Genomic DNA, 19,599 nt, shown 5'->3' on the forward strand with positions numbered 1-19,599 from the left:
GCTTCATGCCCAATCACTATAATCCCTTAATAAAAACTGGAATCATTAACTCGATGATAACTTCAGTCTTGCCTGATGCACGGAAATTGAGAGCAATAGCAACTCTGAGATATGGTAAAAAGTCGGGGTGCCTAATTTTAGAAGCCGTCCTTCGCAGTTATCATAGAATCCCTGAGACATTTGTTTCCACTATTGCTTTGGTGTTGTTTGTTCTACTCTCAGAGAGGACCAATGACCTCACAAGGGTGATGTCTTGACTCGCAAAAGAATTGGAGTTAAGTGAGGCAGGGCTGTGCAAAGTCCTCAGCCTCACAGTCTCCTCCAGAGTCGTCTGAGTCCTGTGGCAAGACATAGGTCAGGACGACTGATTGAAGAAGAGGAATTTGGATGTCGGTTGTGGGACGTGGACCATTTCTCAGGAGATCTGAGATTCTTGGATCAGACTGGCACGTTTTGCATTGAGGGAGTTTGGGAAATTCTCTTATCAAGTTTCCACCATCACAGAATAAGTGATAGAAAGCCTGGAGAGCTCTCTGAAAGCCAGGGAAATGAAAGCATGTGCCCTTAGTGCAGACACACTGGGGTCTCAGGCTCCAGGGAAGTCATTTCCTGATCTGAGCTTTTGGCTGTTGTTTAACTTAAGTTTTGTTAGATGAACACGGCCATGGTGGAGGTCCCTTCCAACTCTGTGGTTCTATTAAAATTCTACACAAATAGTACTGAATTTGGAAAGGAAGAACGCAGGTTTTTTGCTCCCTATAATCACGAAAGCCCTGGGTGACACTGAAATGATGTGATGTGGTCAAATCTAGCTGTTTCTGCCTTCACAGCCTCCATCCTCTCTGCCCTGTTCTCTGCACTCAGACAGAGCTGCCCTAGCTCAGGTCTGCATCACTGCTTGCCCAAATTCTTGTACGATCCTCTAATTAAGCCCCTGCCTCCCATTTCTGCCCACTGCATCCCATTAACCACTCAGATTCCAAAGTCATGATTTTCTAAAGAGAAGGTCTTGACCACATTACTCCCTCTACTCAGTAAATTATTTTTGTCCACTTGTTTTACATGTCTGACTCTCTGTGACCCTATTTGGGGTTTTCTTGACATAGATGCTGGAGTGGTTTGCCATTTCCCTCTCCAGCTCATTTTGTAGAGGAGGAACAGAGGTAAACAGGGTTAAGTGACTTGTCCAAGGTCACACACTGTGTCACATTTGAACTCAAGAAGATGGGTCTTCCGGACTGCAGGCCTGGTACTTTGTGCACTATGGCGTCCCCTAGTGGCCCTAATCAGTAAATCATCACAATTCCTCTATTTGGCCTTTAAAGCTCTTTACCACCTTATTACAAACCTTATTACCTTTGCAGTCTTCTTATGATTTACTCTCCTTTATGTGCTCTGAGATCCAGCTACACCGGCCTTCTTCTTGTTGGGGCAGCTCAGAGTTGAAATCAGAAGGACCTGAGTTCAAATCCGGCCTCAGACACTTAGTAGCTGTGTGACCCTGGGCAAGTCACTTCACCCTGTTTGCCTGTTTCCTCACCTGCACAATGATAACTCCTAGGGTTATTGTGGGGGATTATAAAATGGTCAGCACAGCATCTGGCACATAGTAAGGAAATGTGAACTGTTGATGTTCCTCGCATAACACCCCTTCTCCCATTCCCTTGCCTTGCACGCCTTGCCCCCTATGCCCAGAGTTTTCCCCCTCCTCGTCGCCACCTTTAATCTTCCCCGACCTCCTTCCAGACTCAGCTTTGGCAGGGGGTCTTCCCCAAGCTCACAAGTTGCCAGAGACTTCTCCTCTGAGATTGCCTGCCATCTAGTCACAGCCCTGGGTGTTTTCACAGCAAGTTCATTCACGGGAATGTCCTCTCACAAGCAGGGACTGTTTTTGCCTCTTTGTAGCCACAGTGCTTGGCCCAGTGCCTGGCACATAGTAAACACCAAACAAGCGAGAGCTCCTGTGATGTGACAGATGGAGTACCGAGCTTGAAATGAGGAAGGCCTAGGTTCGAGTCCTGCCTGTGTGACCTAGCTGTTCACTAGCTGTGTGACCTCGAGTGAGGCACTTGTCCTCAGTGGGCCTCAATTTTCCCATCTACAAAATGGGAATAAATAACATCTTCCCTACAGGGTCCTTGTAAGGATCAAATGAGCTAATATGTGTAAAGCACCATAAAAATGGGAACTTTTATTAATAGCAATTAATAAGCTATTAGTTATATATGTTATTAGTTAATAAGTTATTAATAAAATCCTTCCAGGGATCTATGAATCTATCCTTAGGGTTCTCCCTCCCCTGGGCCCTGAGACAGGCCTCAGGCCCTCTATGACTTTGCAGAAGGTCCTTCTAGGAGTGTCCAGACTAAGGATAAACCTCCTGAATTTAGCGAGGTCCTGCATCTGTCTGAGTCAGTACTTGAAGCTTTTCTAGACTGAAAGGACCTTAAGACTTTTTTCTTTGCTGACAGAGCCTTCTAGAGCTAGGGGCCATCTCCACACCATGAGGAGGAATCAGAGAAGGATTTCAGAAGGAGCTTGGAGACACCCTCACCAACCACAGTACCATGCAGATTTGTTGTTTACTCATTTTATTTGTGTTCAACATTTCCAGACCCCATTTGAAGTTTTCTTGGTAAAGAAAGCAGAGTGGTTTGCCATTTCCTTCTCCAGCTCATTTTACAGATGAGGAAACTTTGGCAAACAGGGTGAAGTGACTTGCCCAGGGTCACACAGCTAGTAAATGTCTGAGGTCAGATTAGAACTCAGGACAATGAGTCTTCCTGACTTCAGGCTCAGCGCTCTATGCACTGCTGTGTTTTTGTTCTTCGTTTTCAAAAAGGACCATGGCACCAGGGAAATGACATGACTCACAATTGACCACAACAAATCACACTCCCTCTTGGTCATTAATATTGTTGGAACTGAGATAGTCTCCCTATGGCTAGTTTATACAATGGTGGTTTGGGATTTTTTCTGGAGCCAATCCGGCTGACCTAGATTTTGTTGGTAGTTGTCTTATGTTATTGTTTAGAAAGAGGCTAGAGTTCTCATTACCAGCAAATAGAGTGGAAGGTCCATAGAGCAATCAGAGCAAGGCTGAGTTCAGGGGAAGAAATGTATGCCCATGAGGGGGCCACTGCTCCCCAGAGCTCAGAGGGGTGTCTCTGTTCACAGTCATCAGAGGCTCATTAGAACCTGGACCTAGAGGTCCTTGGGTTCAACATGCTCATTTTATGGATAAGGAAAGAGAGGCCAGAGCAGGGTAAGGGGCCTGCCCAAAGTCACACAAGTAGCCAGCATCCAAGGTAGGGTTTGAACCCAGGTCCTCTGACTCTGGAGCCAATGTCCTCTCCACCATATCACAGGAATTTCCAATGCTAACTACTTATTAAGAGAGAGTTGGCTCGGGGTGACTAGGTGGCGCAGTGAGTAAAGTTCCAGCCCCAGAGTCAGGAGGACCCGAGTTCGGTTCCGGCCTCAGACACAACACCCACACAAAAAAAACTAGCTGTGTAACCTTGGGCAAGTTACTTAACCCCAATTGCCCTCCAAAAAGGCAAAAAAAAAAAAATAGAGAGAGTTGGCTCATGGATCTTGGACCAGTCTGTTCCTAGAACCAGTATGGGCTACATACCACTTCTCTTCCCACTTTTAATTAATTTATGTATGATAACAACAGTGACAACCCACATTTAAATGGAACTTTATGGTTACAAGACTTTTACATATGTTATCCCAATTGAATTTTGCAAAGGAAAAAAAAAACCCTGTAAGATAGGTCATATAAGTATTTTAACTCTGTATTTTACAGATGAAGAAACTGATGTTCAGAGAGTTTGGACTGAGCTTCACATAGCTAAAAAAAGGCATAGAGGCAGGACCCAAGCCTAAGTCTTGGAACATTTAAGTCTAGTACATAATGTCGCTCTATAATATCAATTCACTGATTTCGTTTATAATAATGGCTAGCATGCATATAGTGCCTTAAGGTTCACAAAGCCCTTTGCAAAATCTCATTTTCTCCTGAGAAGTAGGTGCTACTGTTATCTCCATTTTACAGATGGAGAAATTGAGGCACAGAAAGGTTAATTATGACTTGAAAAGCAGCACCACATTTCTCGTTCCTTCTTAACAGGCTGTTGGATAATGACAAGTGGATGAAAAAGGTGATAAAACAAAGGTTTCTGTTTTGAATATACTTGTCTTCAATAAATAGTTGGCTGGTGGATTGATTAGATAATGATTGATCATGTTCCACCAAGGTGCTTATGTGTTGAAAGCTTTTGAGAGCTGATGCCTTCATGTAATATCTCCCAGTTACCTACCCCCCCCCATTTTTTACCACCATCTGCCCATCCCTGTTCCTCTGTCATGTCAGATCAAATACTTCAGACACTTAGTAGTTGTGTGACCCTGGGTAAGTCACTTAACCTTTGTCTGCCTCAGTTTCCTCAACTGTAAAATAGAGATAATTGAGATGCCAATCCCCAGTTGTTGTAAGGATCAAATGAGATAATATTTGTAAAACACTTAGCACAGTACCTGTCACTGTTTCCTTCCTTCCTTCCTTCCTTGTTAATGAGCATTTGTTTATCAGTTACTGTGGTAAGTTCTAGGGATACCAAAAAAAAAGGCAAAATACAGTCCCTGCTCTCAAGGAGCTCAAAATCTCCTAGGACAGATCACGTGCAAACAATAATGTACTTACAAGATACATATAAGGCCAACTTGGAGTTACTCCACAGAGGGAAGATGCCAGCATGAAGGGGAATTGGTAACAGCTTCTCATAGAAGGTGGGACTTTAGCTGGGACTTGCAGGAAGTCAGGGAAGCCAGGATCACAGGCAAGGGGAACAGCTAGTGCAGATGCCCAGAATAGGGAGGGGAGTGAAATGTGTGAGGAAGAGGAGGCCAATGTCAGTGGATTACAGAGTCCATGGTGCGAAGGAAGGTGTAAGATGACTGGAAAGGTAGGAAGGGGCCAGATCATGGAGGGCTTTGGGCTGATGTCTATCCCCATCATCCAGAAAAACCCCATTCAGTTCTGATACAGATAGGCCAGAGCACAGTTACCATTAATAATAATAAATAAATTTATAATTTTAATTTTATTAAATAATAAAAAATAAATTGGATAAATAACATACATTCATTCTGATGGGTCAGTACCTTCCTTATGCCTTCAGTGTGCACTCGATATTTCTTATCTTTTAATTCCCTTTCTATCCGGTTTGGCCCCAAAACGATAGTTCCAGGGCTATGTTCCCTCACTGTTAATGTACCTGCCGCCGCAACTGCTTCCCCTCCATGGCCTGAACCCCGCCAAAAACATGCCCTCCTGGCCCCAGAATCTGTTTCTTGGACTGGCTGCCCTGTCACCTTGCTGTTGACTTGAGATTCCTGTTGACATTTATGTCGATCTCAGAGCACATTGGTTTGCTCTTAATGGTCCAATTTCTTTCTTGCGTGGGTGCCTGTCAGGCTGTGACTGATCTCGTTGCAGGTACAGTGGGAGTGCATCAATCCAAAGTACAAAGCCAAGAAGAAGAATTACAAGAACTCGGGCATGGTTATTCTGAACCAATGCAAGGTAGGACCACAAACATTCTTCTTCCTTCTGGTCCCAAGTAAGGTTGTTGGGGGAGGGGGGAGGGAGGAAGCTATAACCAAAATAATAAACCACACCTCAACAGGGCTTTCAGGTTCCAAAACTCTTCACTGCAATCCTGTGGCATAAGCAGTGCAGAAATTGTCATTCACGTTTTGCAAATGAGGAAACTGAGGCACAGATATGGGGCATGCCTTTACCAGGGTCACACAGCCACTAAACGGCAGAGTTGAGACTCAGATTCTAGCATTCAGAGTCTAAGAGCAAGACGTAAGTTAGCATGAAAGAACAGAAGAGGAAAGAGCTGGAGAACACTGATCCTTCTTTCCTGGGACCATCTTGATTCTTTCATCGATGTCTTAATCAGACCATGCTGAAAGGAGAACAACAAAGAGAGCCGAGAAGGAAGATAGAGTGTCCAGAGGGACCTGCTTCATTGCCAAGGCTTCCAAGCCTGCCTTGTTTTCTATTGGTAGTATTCAGACATTTTAGGCAAATGTGCGACTAGTCAGGTCATTTCTCCATTCTACGGTATATGTCTGTTTCCTTTTCTGCAAAGAGAGAGATCATTTCTATCCTACCTGTGTGTGAAAAGAAAGAAAACAGAAACAATATATTGCTTTGGACTCAAAAACATGATGCCAATTTAAGATAGGGTATGAACCTGTGATTTCATTGGTGTCGGGCAAAAATGCACTCCCAAGTGTGGCCCAAACCAGATTAAAATATAATTGGGAAATATTTATCATCAGCAACACACACATACAAATACAGACAATACTGGTTTTCTAAGTCAACCCAGGTATCCTTATTCAGGCCCCCTTCCCCAGTGAAGGAAGCCCCTCTGCCAGTACAGGTTGGCACCTTTTCTACAGCTTCTAGTCTCAGAGAGTTCCTTGTAGCCCCAAGAGCTTCTCTGACTTGCTCAGGGTCATATGGTCACTCTATGTCCAAGACAGAAGATGGGTCTCTCTGGCTTGGAGGCCAGCTCTCTATTCACTAAGCCATCTTGCCTCTCGATCCCAATAATATACCACTAGTCTTGAATCCTGAGTGTTCAGCCTACATCCCAAGGAAGAAGAGCAGGACTGGGGCAAAGACCAGGATTTCAGTTTCTGACATGTTGAGTTAAAGGAGCCAGGAAGGGTCCTCAAGATGGAGCTGTCCAGCAGGCTGTGGAAAATGCAAGGCTAGATCTCAGGGCAGAATGGAGGATCATCCTCTTTATTGGGGACTTAGTGATAGTCAGGCTTCCAACACTCTTACCCCTGCACCCCAGCTGCCTTCTGCAGTTAGCCAAAATAGAGGAAGAAGAAGAAAAGCAGGTGTTTCAAGTGGTATCTTGCCATTAGAGGAAGGAAAGTAACAGAGGTTTCTTCCTGCCTTGGTTCAGTCACTTCTGCCCTCCTTAGATTTAGCTCCCTGTCCAAAGTTCACCAAATCAACAACAAAACAAAATCTACTGTTGCTAATCAGAATTCTTCCAATTCTTTCTTTTCAGATCCACAAGATGCACTCCTTCTTAGATTACATCATGGGTGGATGCCAAATCCAGTTTACAGTGAGTTCACTTCTCCACTTACTTTGACTCAGGGGGTCCATCAAAGCTGAAAGGCCACTGTGTTCATTTAGTATGGTGCTAGATTCTTGTCAAACTTTATGGTTGTTTTAAAGTGGACACGGGTATTGTTCTCAGTAAATTTTATCCATCACATTGGCAGCATTCATCGTGGCATTGGATTTCACAGCCAGAAACTCCTGGGGTGAGCACTGGCAGGGTTCGAGGGGGGTGGGAGATTGGAATGAACTTCCAATTTTTTTCTTTCTCCTGTGACTGCCTCTGCCGCCTGATCAATCCATCAAACAGTCAACAAGCATTTATAGAACACCTGCTCTGTTCCAGGCATTGTGTTAAGTACAAGGGATACAAAGACTTTTCAGGTGAAACCCTCATAAGGGAGTGACAGCCCAAGATGGTCAGTGTGTACCAAAGAGCTCCAGGGGGCGGTATGAGGCATGAGCTGATGGAGGAGAGCAGGAAAAGGGCCACACGGCATTTCACTGACTTGAAAGAAGCCAGGAATTCTAAGAGGCAAATGTGAGAAGAGTGGGTTTCAGGCATGGGGGGAGGGGCTGGGGGCATCAATCCAAAGGCACAGAGACAGCAGAACAAGTGCTGTGTGTGAGGAATGGTGAGGAGGCCAGCCTGGCTCCCCCATAACGTACAGAAGAGCATAGACTCACTGAGTTAGTGCTACAAGGGACCTCGGAGGTCACTGACTCCAATGCTCCAGTGATTTTACAGAAGAGGAAGCTGGAATCTGGGAGCATAAGAGACTTGTGCCCGAGGCAGGACCAGCAGGACCAGAACGCCAGTCTTCCTGTGTCCATGTGGGAGGTGCAGGAATACTGAGAGCTTGGAATATCCAGGTGGTCTCAGGGTTTAGAGCCCTGGCCACCCGGGCAGAGATGCCTCCAAGTGAGATGGGGAGGGGGCCCTTCAGGCAAAAGGAAAGTCAGAGGGAATGCTAGGAGAGCTGGCCCTGAAGAGATGTCGGCACCTGAGATGCTCTTGGGGACGCCGGGGGGGGGGGGGGCGGTGGCAAGGGGCTCCTTTAACTGGCCAGATCATGAGCCACATCCAACACTCTTTCGAGGTCTCTGCTCCCAGAGAAATGTGTGTTAGGCTGGAAAGGGAGGCAGGGGCCAGAAGTGACAGGCTCCAAGTGCCAGACAAATGCTGCCGGGTTATGAGTTGTTAATGCCTGTGTGTGTGCACACACGTGTGTAAGTATAACAAATCACACACTGGGGGGATTGAGGTCCCCTCCAGCTCTCCCTCTCCACCTGCACTCCTATGATCCGATCTTAGCTATTGGAGCCTAGACATCTCCCAGGAGAACCTGGCTCTTTTCTGACCTCTCTATTCATAGGCTAATGAGCACCAGGTGTGTAAATGAGGAGCTGCCACACCTGGGTGTCTGTGATTCTTGGGCCCAAAGGCTGCTTTTGATGGAGGCAAGATGAGCTGACATCAGCCAAGGGGGCAGTTCTGTGTACTGGTAGCCCCCAAAAATAACTATCCAGGGAGGTCAGAGGATAGTTTTGAGAAGTTATTTATAAGACTTTAAAACAAGATGGTATTGATTTGGTCATTTTTAGATTGCACAGGTCATGAACAACCTTCAGATATTCATTTTACTCACCTTCTTGCCATCATCTAAGGGAAATGCTGGTTTCAATTTCAGGCAGTCCATGGTTTATGTATGTGGTCACCACCTTATAGCTCTGAATCTCACTTTGCTTATCTGTAAAATGGGAATAATAATGCATTTATTGCCTATTTCTCAGGTCTATTGTGAAGCTCTAATTGCAAAAACATTTAAGCCATCTTTAAAACTATATGTGAGTTATTATGTCTGACAAATATATCAATCCAACAAAGAGGTACCCCAGACATACTGTCCCAGAACTCCCCTCCTGACCTCCCTAGAGACTGCTTTCTCATCTCTTTCCTAAGCCTCCCACTAAACATCTTTGTTACAGACCCTGCTACCCCCTGACATACGCTCCTTTTAGGCTCCATACCTCCACCAATCCCACAATCTCAGTGCCCAGAATTCTTAGAGAAGAAGAAGGCTGGGGGAGGTGGGGAGCAGGCACATGCTGGTGGAAGGAAAGGGACATAAAAGGAACAAAAAGCCATCCTGCCACCTCAGTTCTTCCCCAATATGCATTCAGCTTGTTCCCTGGCACTAGTATTCTGCAGCAAAAAGGGAAGGGAGAAGGAAAGATATGGAGGGATGTCTGCTACCATGTCTTCCTCTCCTCCTTCCCCCTGCATCCCATCAGCAACAGAGGAGAGTAGGAGAGGGAACGGAGAAGAGGAGGGCAGAAGGGAAACCCTATCCTCCACCCTTGTCCTCTCCTTTCTCCCTGGGAAAAAGGGTTAGGGAGAGAACACTGGTCAGCAAAACGTGTCCTTATTCTGCCCCCTGCATATCTCATCACCAGAATGGATGAGGGTTTAGGGTTGTTCTTCATAATAGATTATTTGCTCAGTTCACACACACACACACACACACACACATGCACACACACAAGCTTTGAGTCTGCTGTGCAGAGACTAATCAGGCTTCCTAACTGTGCTGACAGATGCCCAGATTTGCCAGGGCTTCATCACCCAAGTTTTCCTAGTGCTTAATTCCTCCTGGGGATCAACATAGAGCCAGCACTGCCAGTGTTTAGCACAGTGCTCTGCACACAGTAAGTGCTCAATAATGCCTTATGCACTGACTCCCTTGGATTCCCAGAGATTAGTGCAGCACTTGGCACACAGTCAGCATTTACAGATGGGCTGGCTGGCTGGCTATGAACACTCTTTTCCTATAGAAATCTCATTCCGTTTGTTCCACTGGTTAGTCTCTGTGGCATGAGTAGTACCATTCTTCAGGTACACTGTGGATGGAACAAGCTTTTGGGGTGAGCCTGGAAACCTAATCACCCCTTATAAACATGGTTTCCATGGACAAATGCATTTTTCCAAGGAAAGGACTTAGGAATTCACTTTTAGAATATTTCTAATAAATTGGGGATCAGTTTGCTTTTGGAGAGCATGGATGCTGCTTAGTTTTTCTAAGTTGGGTTTTTCTTTGCTAAAAATGATAGAAGAGAACCCTAGAGATAGAAGGAATCTCAGAGGTCAAGTTCAGTCTCCTACAACATGCTGCCTCTGATGGTGGGCTCCGACCCAACTCCCCTGACTGCTTACTCTAAAATCACCTCCTTTCCTCTCCACCAAAGTCAAGAAACCTTGAGCTTGGAGCCTGGAGGTATAAGGGCATTTCTGTGTTTTTTTTATTAGCTAGTGCCTTCAGTAACAGCTGCACAGGGAGTGGATTACAGGAGACCTTGAAGTTCAGGGCTGGAGCAGTTCTTGTAGATTCTGTGGTTAATAGAGGCAGAGGAGGAGGGAATAACATGGTCCTGAACAAAATGGCGGCTGATGTTAGAAAAGCCAACTAAGAAGGTTACCCTGGAGAAGAGAGGTAGTAACCTCTAAACTAAACCCAACCCAAGCTATTATTTTCATCTGACAGATCTTGGTAGGTGGGGGATGTTGGGGAGCACAGTCCCAGATGCCAAACATGACACTGTTTGATTGTTCCTACTTCCAATCAGTTTGAGCTACTCGAGGTAAACTTAACCATTCCCCTGCTGATGTAACCACATTGCCTGGACATAGGCTGCTGCTTCTACCTGCCCCCAGCAGCCTCCTTCCCATCAGGTTCAGGTAGAACTTCTCCATCCTGCTCACGGAGAGGACAGAACCTATCAAGGATAGGCTTCCCAGAAAGAGAAGCAAACGGTTCCTTTTTAGCTAAAGTTCTCAATGAACTCTGTCAATATTAGCTCATCAGCACTGTTATTAGGGAAGCAAATCATTTATAGAGGCATCAGACAGGCAGCCTTCCGGCCATGAATATGGCCAAAAAAATTGTAATTGGGAAATATTTAGCAAAATAAGTAAAAACACAACAGGATACAGACCTAATATGTGGTTTTCTAAGTCACTATGAAGCCCACAGGGATCTTTATGCCTGGGTTAGTGGTCCCTGTTTTATCTGAGCTTGATCCCACTAGGATTGAGGTTTTATACAAGTTGCCTGAAAGTAAGCCAAGCATTGATGACATAATTATAAATAATATTTCCCTCCCTCATCAAGATTAGGACGATACAAGCCCGACTTAAGTATTCTCCATGTTAAAAATCAGTCCCCCGATGAAACCCAGCCTCAGTCAGTATACCTTTCCAGGTCTCCTTATTGGCTGTAGGGGCAATGCTCTTCCTTCCCACACATGGTCATTTAAGAAAAATGGTATAGACCAGATCTCAAATTTCAGAATTCATATCCGTAACTCCTAGCAAGTCATTACCTGTAACCTTAAGGCTGAGACTTTCCTAGAGCCCTCTTTCCTTTGCTCCCCTCCTTCCCTCTCTCTGGCTTTTATTATATGAAGTAGGGGATCAGGAAAGATTCCCCACAGCAAGTGGGGCATAAGTTGAGCCTTGAAGGAAAACTTTCTGAGGCCAAGGAGAGGAAAGAGGGCAAATATAAATTGGGACTGGGCACTGATCTTGATAAAGGGATATTTGGGGTGAGATTTCTATTCTGGGATTTCAATCACACAGCTCTGAGCAGTCCGTGCTTCAGTAGTCTGAAAGGGTTGTTGATTGGTGCTGGAAGCTGGGCTGATAAGCCCAAATTTGAGAACAACCCAAAACATGTTCTGTGAATTGAAAGGCCTAATGAGTGCTTTGCAGGCATCCTGCTGGGTGCTCTCAGGGTCACTTGATATCTCTATTATGTGGATGCACTTTGCAGTTACAAGGAAGTTCCTAAAAGTCCACAGAGTGTTTTCTTTGTTCCCTGGTTCTTGCTGCACAAAGGACAGCCAGGTATTTTCCACTAGGAAAGCGGTAATCAATACCACGGTCAATATGGTGACTTCCTTGCAAAATCTTCCCTCCAGAAGGGTAAGGGAAAGCTGTGTGGCTTGTGAAGGAGTGAAGACACAAGGTGATCAGAACTCCAGCCCAATTTAGGGCTCTGTCCACCCTACTCAAGTTTGGTGCGAGCCATACTGGGGGGAGGGGGAAGCACGGCCTCTCTTTAGAGCATATGACATCTGAGTAGCTCCGCATCATAGTCCCAAGGCAGTCGATGACTATTAGCACCTACTGTGTGCTGGGCAGACTGTTGACCTTGAAGTCAGAATTGTTGTTTGTCCTTCATCCTAGAACAGGACCATGGCATCAGGAAGGCGGTGTCATGACCTTTACGTGAACTGGATTTAAGTGAGGGAGGACTGTGCAAGGTCACCAGCCTCACTCTCTCCTCCAGAACCATCCATGTCCAGTGGTCAGATACATATCTCGATGACTGGAGATGGTTCTGGAGTCAGGAAGACCCAGGATCAAGGACCGCTTCTGACATACGCCGGCTATGTGGTCCTGGGCAAGTCTCTTAACCTTTTTTGTGCTTCAGTTTCCTTATCTCTAAAATGAGAAGCTGAACTTACTGGTCTCTTCTAAAGGCCCTTCCAGATCTAAATTATTATCCCATGAGCTTCTCATGGCCCCAGGTCATTATGACTGCATGTTCAGCCCCAGAGCTGATCTGCTCTAGTAGAGGGACCCATGCAAAACACGCACATACACAGGCTTATCATTAAGTACATACTATGTCCTTCCCCTGAAAGGGGACAATCAGTCTTTGTTCAGTTTTGGGACATGACAGATCAATGAACAGTGAAACAAGCCGCTGAACGCTTGGTACAGGAAATACCAATATTTAGAGGGCACAAGTCAGTGTCACAGGATGCTTATTTAAAAAGGAGGTGAAGATGGGAGGGGCTTCTTTTGTTACAGTTGCGTGCATTATTATTTCATTTACTGTGTTTTAACAGCTATTAACATTTCTATTGAGCTTTCAAATTTATAAAGTACATTCCTTCCAACAAACCTGTGAATTAAGTAGATTGAATGTTTCCTGTTTAGTCATTTTTAAGTCATGTCCAACTCTTTGTAACCCTTTTGGGGCTTTCTTGGCAAAGAATATCAAGTACTTTGCCATTTCCTTCTCCAGCCAATTTTGCAGATGAAGGAGCTGAGGCAAACGGGGCTAAGTGACTTGCCCAGGGTCACCCAGCTACTAAGTGTCTAAGGCAAGATTTGAATTCAGGTCCAGCATTCTATCCACCTAGCAACCCAAGGCTGAGAGTAATGATCCTCAATTTATGGGCAGCAGAGCTAAGACCCAACAAGGCTGAATGATTGGGCCATGGTCACACAGCTAAGTGTCAGGACTGAGATTTCTAGGGCTTCACAGGAGCTAGAAGGGAAATCTAATCCCATGTTTTCACATTAAGAAACTGAGGCCCAAAAGGATTGAAAGACGTCCTCAGGGTCCCCTGACAAGGATCTCTATCACAGTCCCCCTGAGCTGAAAATGGGCTCTTCAGAAAGGTGATCTTCACCCTTGCAGCTACTGCTCAGGATTGTTAGATGTCTTTCTGGTAAGATTTTACTTTATAAGGTAAAATACCCTTTTAGAAAACCGATTCTACCTCTGTTTGTTGTTGTTTTTCATCCTTGGTGTTCAAGGGGGACCAAGGACATCGTGGGGTGGTGTCTTGACTTATGCCTGAACTGGATACACCTTAGGGCATTCCTTACTCCTTCTAAAATTTGGATAGTATGTTCTTCACTTTGCAGTGCTATCCAAGTTGGGGAGGAAGCAATGATGAAAAGAGAGCCCCTTCAGAGAGCTACCCAAGCATACTCAGTACAAACAGTAGCTAACATAACAACTGGTCCCCAGGCCGAGTCCCACAGACCAACTTGATAGGGGCTAGCAGCAGCTGCTCATCCTCAGTTGATGGGGAGTTGGGGCAGAGATGGGGACACCATACCATGCAAGAGAGGCAGTATGCTTGAAGCCATTCTGTGCGGACAGATGGGCTCTCGGTGATCTCTCCATTGGCCAACTCTCTGTTCTAGCCCTGACTAATGGACTTAAAAGAACGGTACTCAGTTTGAGGTGATAGAATGGACCAAGTGATATCAGGAATGCTACAATTCTCTAGACTAGATTCTTTTTTCACTGCACCCAGCAGAGATGTATAAAAATACAGAATGCAGCCTATAATTTTTAAAAGCTCCCCACACACTCCAAAAAATAAACACCATCCCAAGCTCAGCTAGAGCAACACAGATTATCAGCATTACCTAAAAGCATAAATGCTAGAACAACAAATCATTTGGGAAAACCACAGGGAAGGCAAAGTTTTAAAATTCTAGCAAATAACCAGGGGCTCATTTCTTTCAGTATCCCTGTGAAATCTAACCAGGGGGTTCATAAATAGTTTGTTTGCAGCATGAGGGGAAGAGTTGGTGGAGCAAAGTTGTTTTATGTTGGAGACTGAAAAATAATACATGAAAAGAACCCATCGCTCATGTCTGGCTTCCTAGGGGGAAATGGTAGTGTGGACTTTGGGACCCCCAAATCTATAAAAGGAGCCGGCTGTTTGCCTCTTTCACAAGTTTTACAAAGCTGCTTTGATGCTAGCTTAATGAGGAGAGAAGCCTCTTGGAAGGTGGATGGGACTCAGGCCTCCCTTCCAAATGCCCTCTGAGAAGGTCATGAAACCTGAAGCCTTCAGCAGGCCATCATGACTGAAAAGAAAGATACTGGGGCTTGCAAATCCACAAGCATTAAGGAAAGCAACACAGCAATGACCATGGTTGGTAAACAATCATTTCAGTGGATTCCTTGTTTCTTTTCCCCTCCTCAACTTAATCCCAAGATTTCTCTGCCTTTCCTTACCTCACCTAGCTTCCTGCTCACTTCTCTCTCCCCATCCTTTTTTCCCTCTCTCTCTCTCTCTCTCTCTCTCTCTCTCTCTCTCTCTCTCTCTCACACACACACACACACACACACACACACACACACACACACACACACCTACACCCCTTCTTTTAAAGAACATCCAATAATTATGGCAAATGACCGAAGCCAGAAGATAAGTTCAACCAATTCCCTAGGTGCATTTTTACTCAAACCTCATTAAGACAACCTCTTTTGGGAGATGTCAGTTGGACAAAGCTAACTGGCTGACATCTACTTTATAGCCCCCTTTGTTAGACAAGGCACATAATAAAAAGTGTCTCCTTCTGGGATGCTTAGAGGGTACGGCTCATTCATTTACCATTTTTAAATTAAATTGTATTTTGTTCTCAATAAACAAGAATTTGTTTTCTCAATCCCACCCATTTACCCACTAAAAGAAAGAAAAGAAAAGCCCTTGGAACAAATATGCATAGTTAAGCAAAACAAATCCCTGAATTGGCCACGTTCCCAAAATGAATGCCATCCACCACTTCTCAGCCAGGAGAAGGTAGCACTTTTCAGCATGGTTCCCCTAGAATCATGACTGATCACTGCTGTGATCAGACTTCTTAAGTCTGTCGAAGTTGTTTGTACAGTCTTGCTGTTACAGTAGAAATTGTTCTTCTCCTGGTTCTGCTCACTTCAGTCTGTATCAGTTACACGTCTGTCCAGGTTTCTCTTTCATCTTTTTTTTTTTTTGTCATTGAATGCATTTGCAAATCCTTCTCTTCAAACCCTCTTCTGGCCAAAGAGAGAGGAAGGAAGGACTTATTCAGTGCCTCCCTAGGTGCCAGGCACTGCACTAACCACGTTAAAATGATCTCATTTGATCTTTACAACAGCCCTGTGAAGTAAGTGCTTTTATTATCCTTATTTCACAGTTGAGGAAACTGAGGCAAACAGAGTTTAAGTGACTTGCCCAAGGTCACACAGCAACTAGTATCTGAGGCTAAATTTGAACTCAGATCTTCCTTGACCCCAGACCCAGTGCTCTAATCACTGTGCCCCCAGCTGACAGATGAGGGATTTGAGCCAGTTCCTCTGATTCCAAATCCAGCCCTCTTTCCATTTCCCCCTAGGCAGAAAGTGGAAGAATCAGGATTCACACACAGCAACCCCATCCAGTTCTGAGCGTGTTATTCTGTCAGTTTGTATGAGAGATTGCTTTGAACCTGTCACATTGCTTGTAGAACTGTGGGGTCAGAGGCTAATGGACATATGAGATGTCTAAAGGAGACCTCACTCCAGTATTCCTTTAGGTTCCATCCTGATCCACATGTGCAATGTTTATACGCAGCTCTGGCCCAGTGGAGAGAGCACTGGGCTTGGAGTCCAGAAGTCCTGAGTTCAAATCCATCCTCAGAGGTTTACTAGTTGTGTCACCCTGCGCAAACCACTTAACTTCTCCATCCCTTGGTTTCCTCAACTCTAAAAATGAGGAAAATGACAGTATCTCCCTCTCGGTTATCCTGGAGATCCAATGAGATCAAACATGGAAAAAGGTTTGCAAATCTCAAAGTACTGCACAATTTACTATCATTCATCTGAATGATCTTATGGCTTGGTGGAAAGTATATCAAGCCTGGAATCAGCAAAGCCCTGGTTTCTGATGCTAGTTCCAACACTTCTGTAGCTATATCTGTTAATCCATAAGCATTTATTAAATGCCTGTTGTGTGCCTGGCTCTGTGCTAAGCTCCAGGGATACAAAAAGGGACAACAGACCATCCCTGCACTGAAGGAGCTCATTCTAGAATTCTGAGTTAGCCATTTCCCCTCCCTAAGCCTCTGTTTCCTCATCTATAAAATGGGGATAACAATATTCACCCTACCTGCCTCACAAGGGAAAAGGAGGGAGTGCTGACAAACCTTAAAGTGTTATAAAAACATCAATTATTAATTTAAGGATATTTTGCTAAAATTAGCTATATTGCCAGAAATAACAATGCCTCTGTGTCCTGACTAAGCAAATGAAAAGAAATGTCGTGAACCAGCTAGGGTAGGAGAGAGGTGCCGTGCATGCCTCCCGTGCCCTCCCTCTCTCCTCAAAGCTCCTGGATAATTTTGCTTGCTATTTTGTTTGGATAAGCTATTGGGAACAGTGTCTTGGTTTTTATTCAGAAGGCTGGAAGGAAATGTCACTGAGTGGCAGGATAAAGCTTGGCTCCTCCCTCTGCCTCCAATGCAAATTAGCACTCAGGTTCTTTTGTTGGTGAGAGGCACTTCCAGTTCTATACTCAGAGATGGAGAGAGAAAACATCTGTATAGGATTTTGGAAGAAAAAGAAAGTTATAAACAGACCAAGAAAAAATAGTTGCTAAATAGCAATCTCAGACATTTTGCTGTACAGAGTGCTTCTCCCTATCTGTTGTATTTGGATTTAATTTTTACTTGTATCTCAGAAACTGGATTGAATTACTGCAGTTGGCACTTTCTCATCGATCTACAATGTAACAGGTAATTTTCCAAGGGCAAATTGAGGAGAAGTAGAGATACCCTTAGCCTTATTATTTGATGATCACTTTGGAAACCTAGAAGAACCATCACAGAGATGCCCTAAGAATTCTGCCAACATCCACAGAATTTGGCTAGACTTCTGGCTGAAAGGAAGCTTGTTCCTAATCACAAATCTGTCATTATAACTCACTGACATTCAGAGCTAAACCACCTCCTCTCCGATCCTCAGTTTACTCACCTGTAAAATGAGACCATTGGTCTTGGAGATCTAGATAGAGCATTCCATTTCTCTGATTCTATAATTGAGCCAAACTAGCAGGAGACAGCATGAAATAGGATATTAGTAGGAGTTAAATGAGATGGCACAAACCATAAGTGCCAATGTTGTTCAGAAGAGACAACCATCAATAGCCTCGAAAGCAACTCGGGGTGCTTTTATGGAGCCGAGAAGAACTTGGGATGGGCCTTATGGGAATTAGTGAGGAATCTGGGATCGGTGAGAGGATAATGGAGGTCATTAAAGGTGGAGAGGAACAAGAGCTAAGAAAATGGGAATGGGGTACCCCCTCCTTCTGACCCCCACGTTAACTGTTTATGGAAAAATTAGCTCTTTTTTGAGCTGTTACAATATTTGAGAATTGTGAGAAGGGAGACTGTGTTGAGGCTGCTTCAGACAGAGGTCAAAGCAGAGGTGAGTGCCTAGAGAGGAGCATCGGTGAAGGTGAGAGAAGGGGGAACATCAAAGAGAATCAGGAGGATCAGATGCTGCAAGGAGAGCAAGGAAAAGGAGGCTGAGATAAAGACATCTGTGTCTGCAGAGACATGGAGACAAAGAACAGGGTGGGGGGGATGGCTGGCAGATTCAACTCAATGCACATTTATTAAGCCTTGATCTATGATCAAATGAGGTAATATTTGTAAACATTTAGTACAGTGCTGGGCACATAGTAGACACTATATAAAAGCTTATTCCCCCTGTCCCTGTCAGGTACCAGGCTCTAGAGATACAAAAACAAAGATGGAAAAAGGTCCTGTCCTCAAGGAGCTTACATTCATTCAAGGAAGCAATAAGCATTTATCAGACACCTATTACATGCCAAGCACAGTCCCTGTCACTGAAGATACAAAGTCAAGAGAGTAAAACAGTCCCTGTCCCTTCCCTGCCCCTCTGACTGAGAAGACAACATAGAGATGTATGAATATATGAATAATAAATACAAGATAGTTTTTTTTTGGGGGGGGGCTCACTACCATCTTGTGGTAGGAGGTCAAGAAGTTTTCTTCATGCAGAAGGTGGTACATGAGCTGAGTTTTGAAGGAAGATCAAGGATTCTAAGAGGTAGAGGTTAGGAAAGAGAGGGTCCCAGGCATCTGGCACAGCCAATGAAAAGGGACAGAGATGGGAGAGAGTGTAATTTGTATTTACTTTCTTTTATATGCAATGCATCCATTAGTAAGTAAATTTAAAGCACAGGGAGAGGAACACAGGGTAGTTTCAAGAGAGAGAGATCCTAAATGAAGGGAACAGTTCCAAACAATTACATTTCTCTATTTCTTCTTCTTGCAGGTAGCAATAGACTTTACTGCATCCAATGGGGATCCCAGGAACAGCTGTTCACTGCACTATATCCATCCTTACCAACCCAATGAATACCTGAAAGCCTTGGTAGCTGTTGGGGAGATCTGCCAAGACTATGACAGGTAACTGTTTGGGTTTAGGGTTGCCTAATGGATTCTTCCATAGACTTAGAACTTCGTCAGTGACCCACTGCCCAGTGGAACTTCTGCCAGGTGACTCACCAGGCACCTGATGGTAATGACTTCAAATGTACAGATGCTGCATCTCAGGCTGGTGGCCATACTCTGTGTTGGACATGCTTGATCTGGAGAAAGCTGTGTTGGTCCATAGCTGACCTTAGTCACCAAAAAAAAAAAAAATCCTTTTTAGTTTCCTTCTCTTGGCCCTCTCTCCTTGGAAGATAATACCACTGGATAATAACTCTGACTCGTATATGTAGGAAAGATATTTCAGAGTTCAACCACTATTTTATTTATGTCTTTTGAAAACATATTCATCTTC

At 44.5% G+C, this 19,599-nt stretch overlaps 1 protein-coding gene across 2 annotated transcripts in view; it reads left to right on the top strand.

Annotated features, from left to right (window-relative positions):
* Positions 1 to 19,599, top strand: part of CPNE4 (copine 4) — a 679,918-nt gene that overhangs the window by 628,478 nt on the left and 31,841 nt on the right. For both annotated transcript variants that reach the window (XM_069088381.1, XM_069088382.1), the window contains 3 exons: positions 5,507 to 5,593; positions 7,113 to 7,172; positions 19,087 to 19,220. In XM_069088381.1, coding sequence (XP_068944482.1) covers positions 5,507 to 5,593; positions 7,113 to 7,172; positions 19,087 to 19,220 — 281 coding nt within the window. The remainder of the gene's footprint in view (positions 1 to 5,506; positions 5,594 to 7,112; positions 7,173 to 19,086; positions 19,221 to 19,599) is intronic.

The sequence above is a fragment of the Petaurus breviceps genome, unplaced genomic scaffold (assembly GCF_028583685.1).
Source record: "Petaurus breviceps papuanus isolate PSGF00001 unplaced genomic scaffold, PetGlider_PUasm1.0 185, whole genome shotgun sequence".
Taxonomy (NCBI): Eukaryota; Metazoa; Chordata; class Mammalia; order Diprotodontia; family Petauridae; genus Petaurus; species Petaurus breviceps.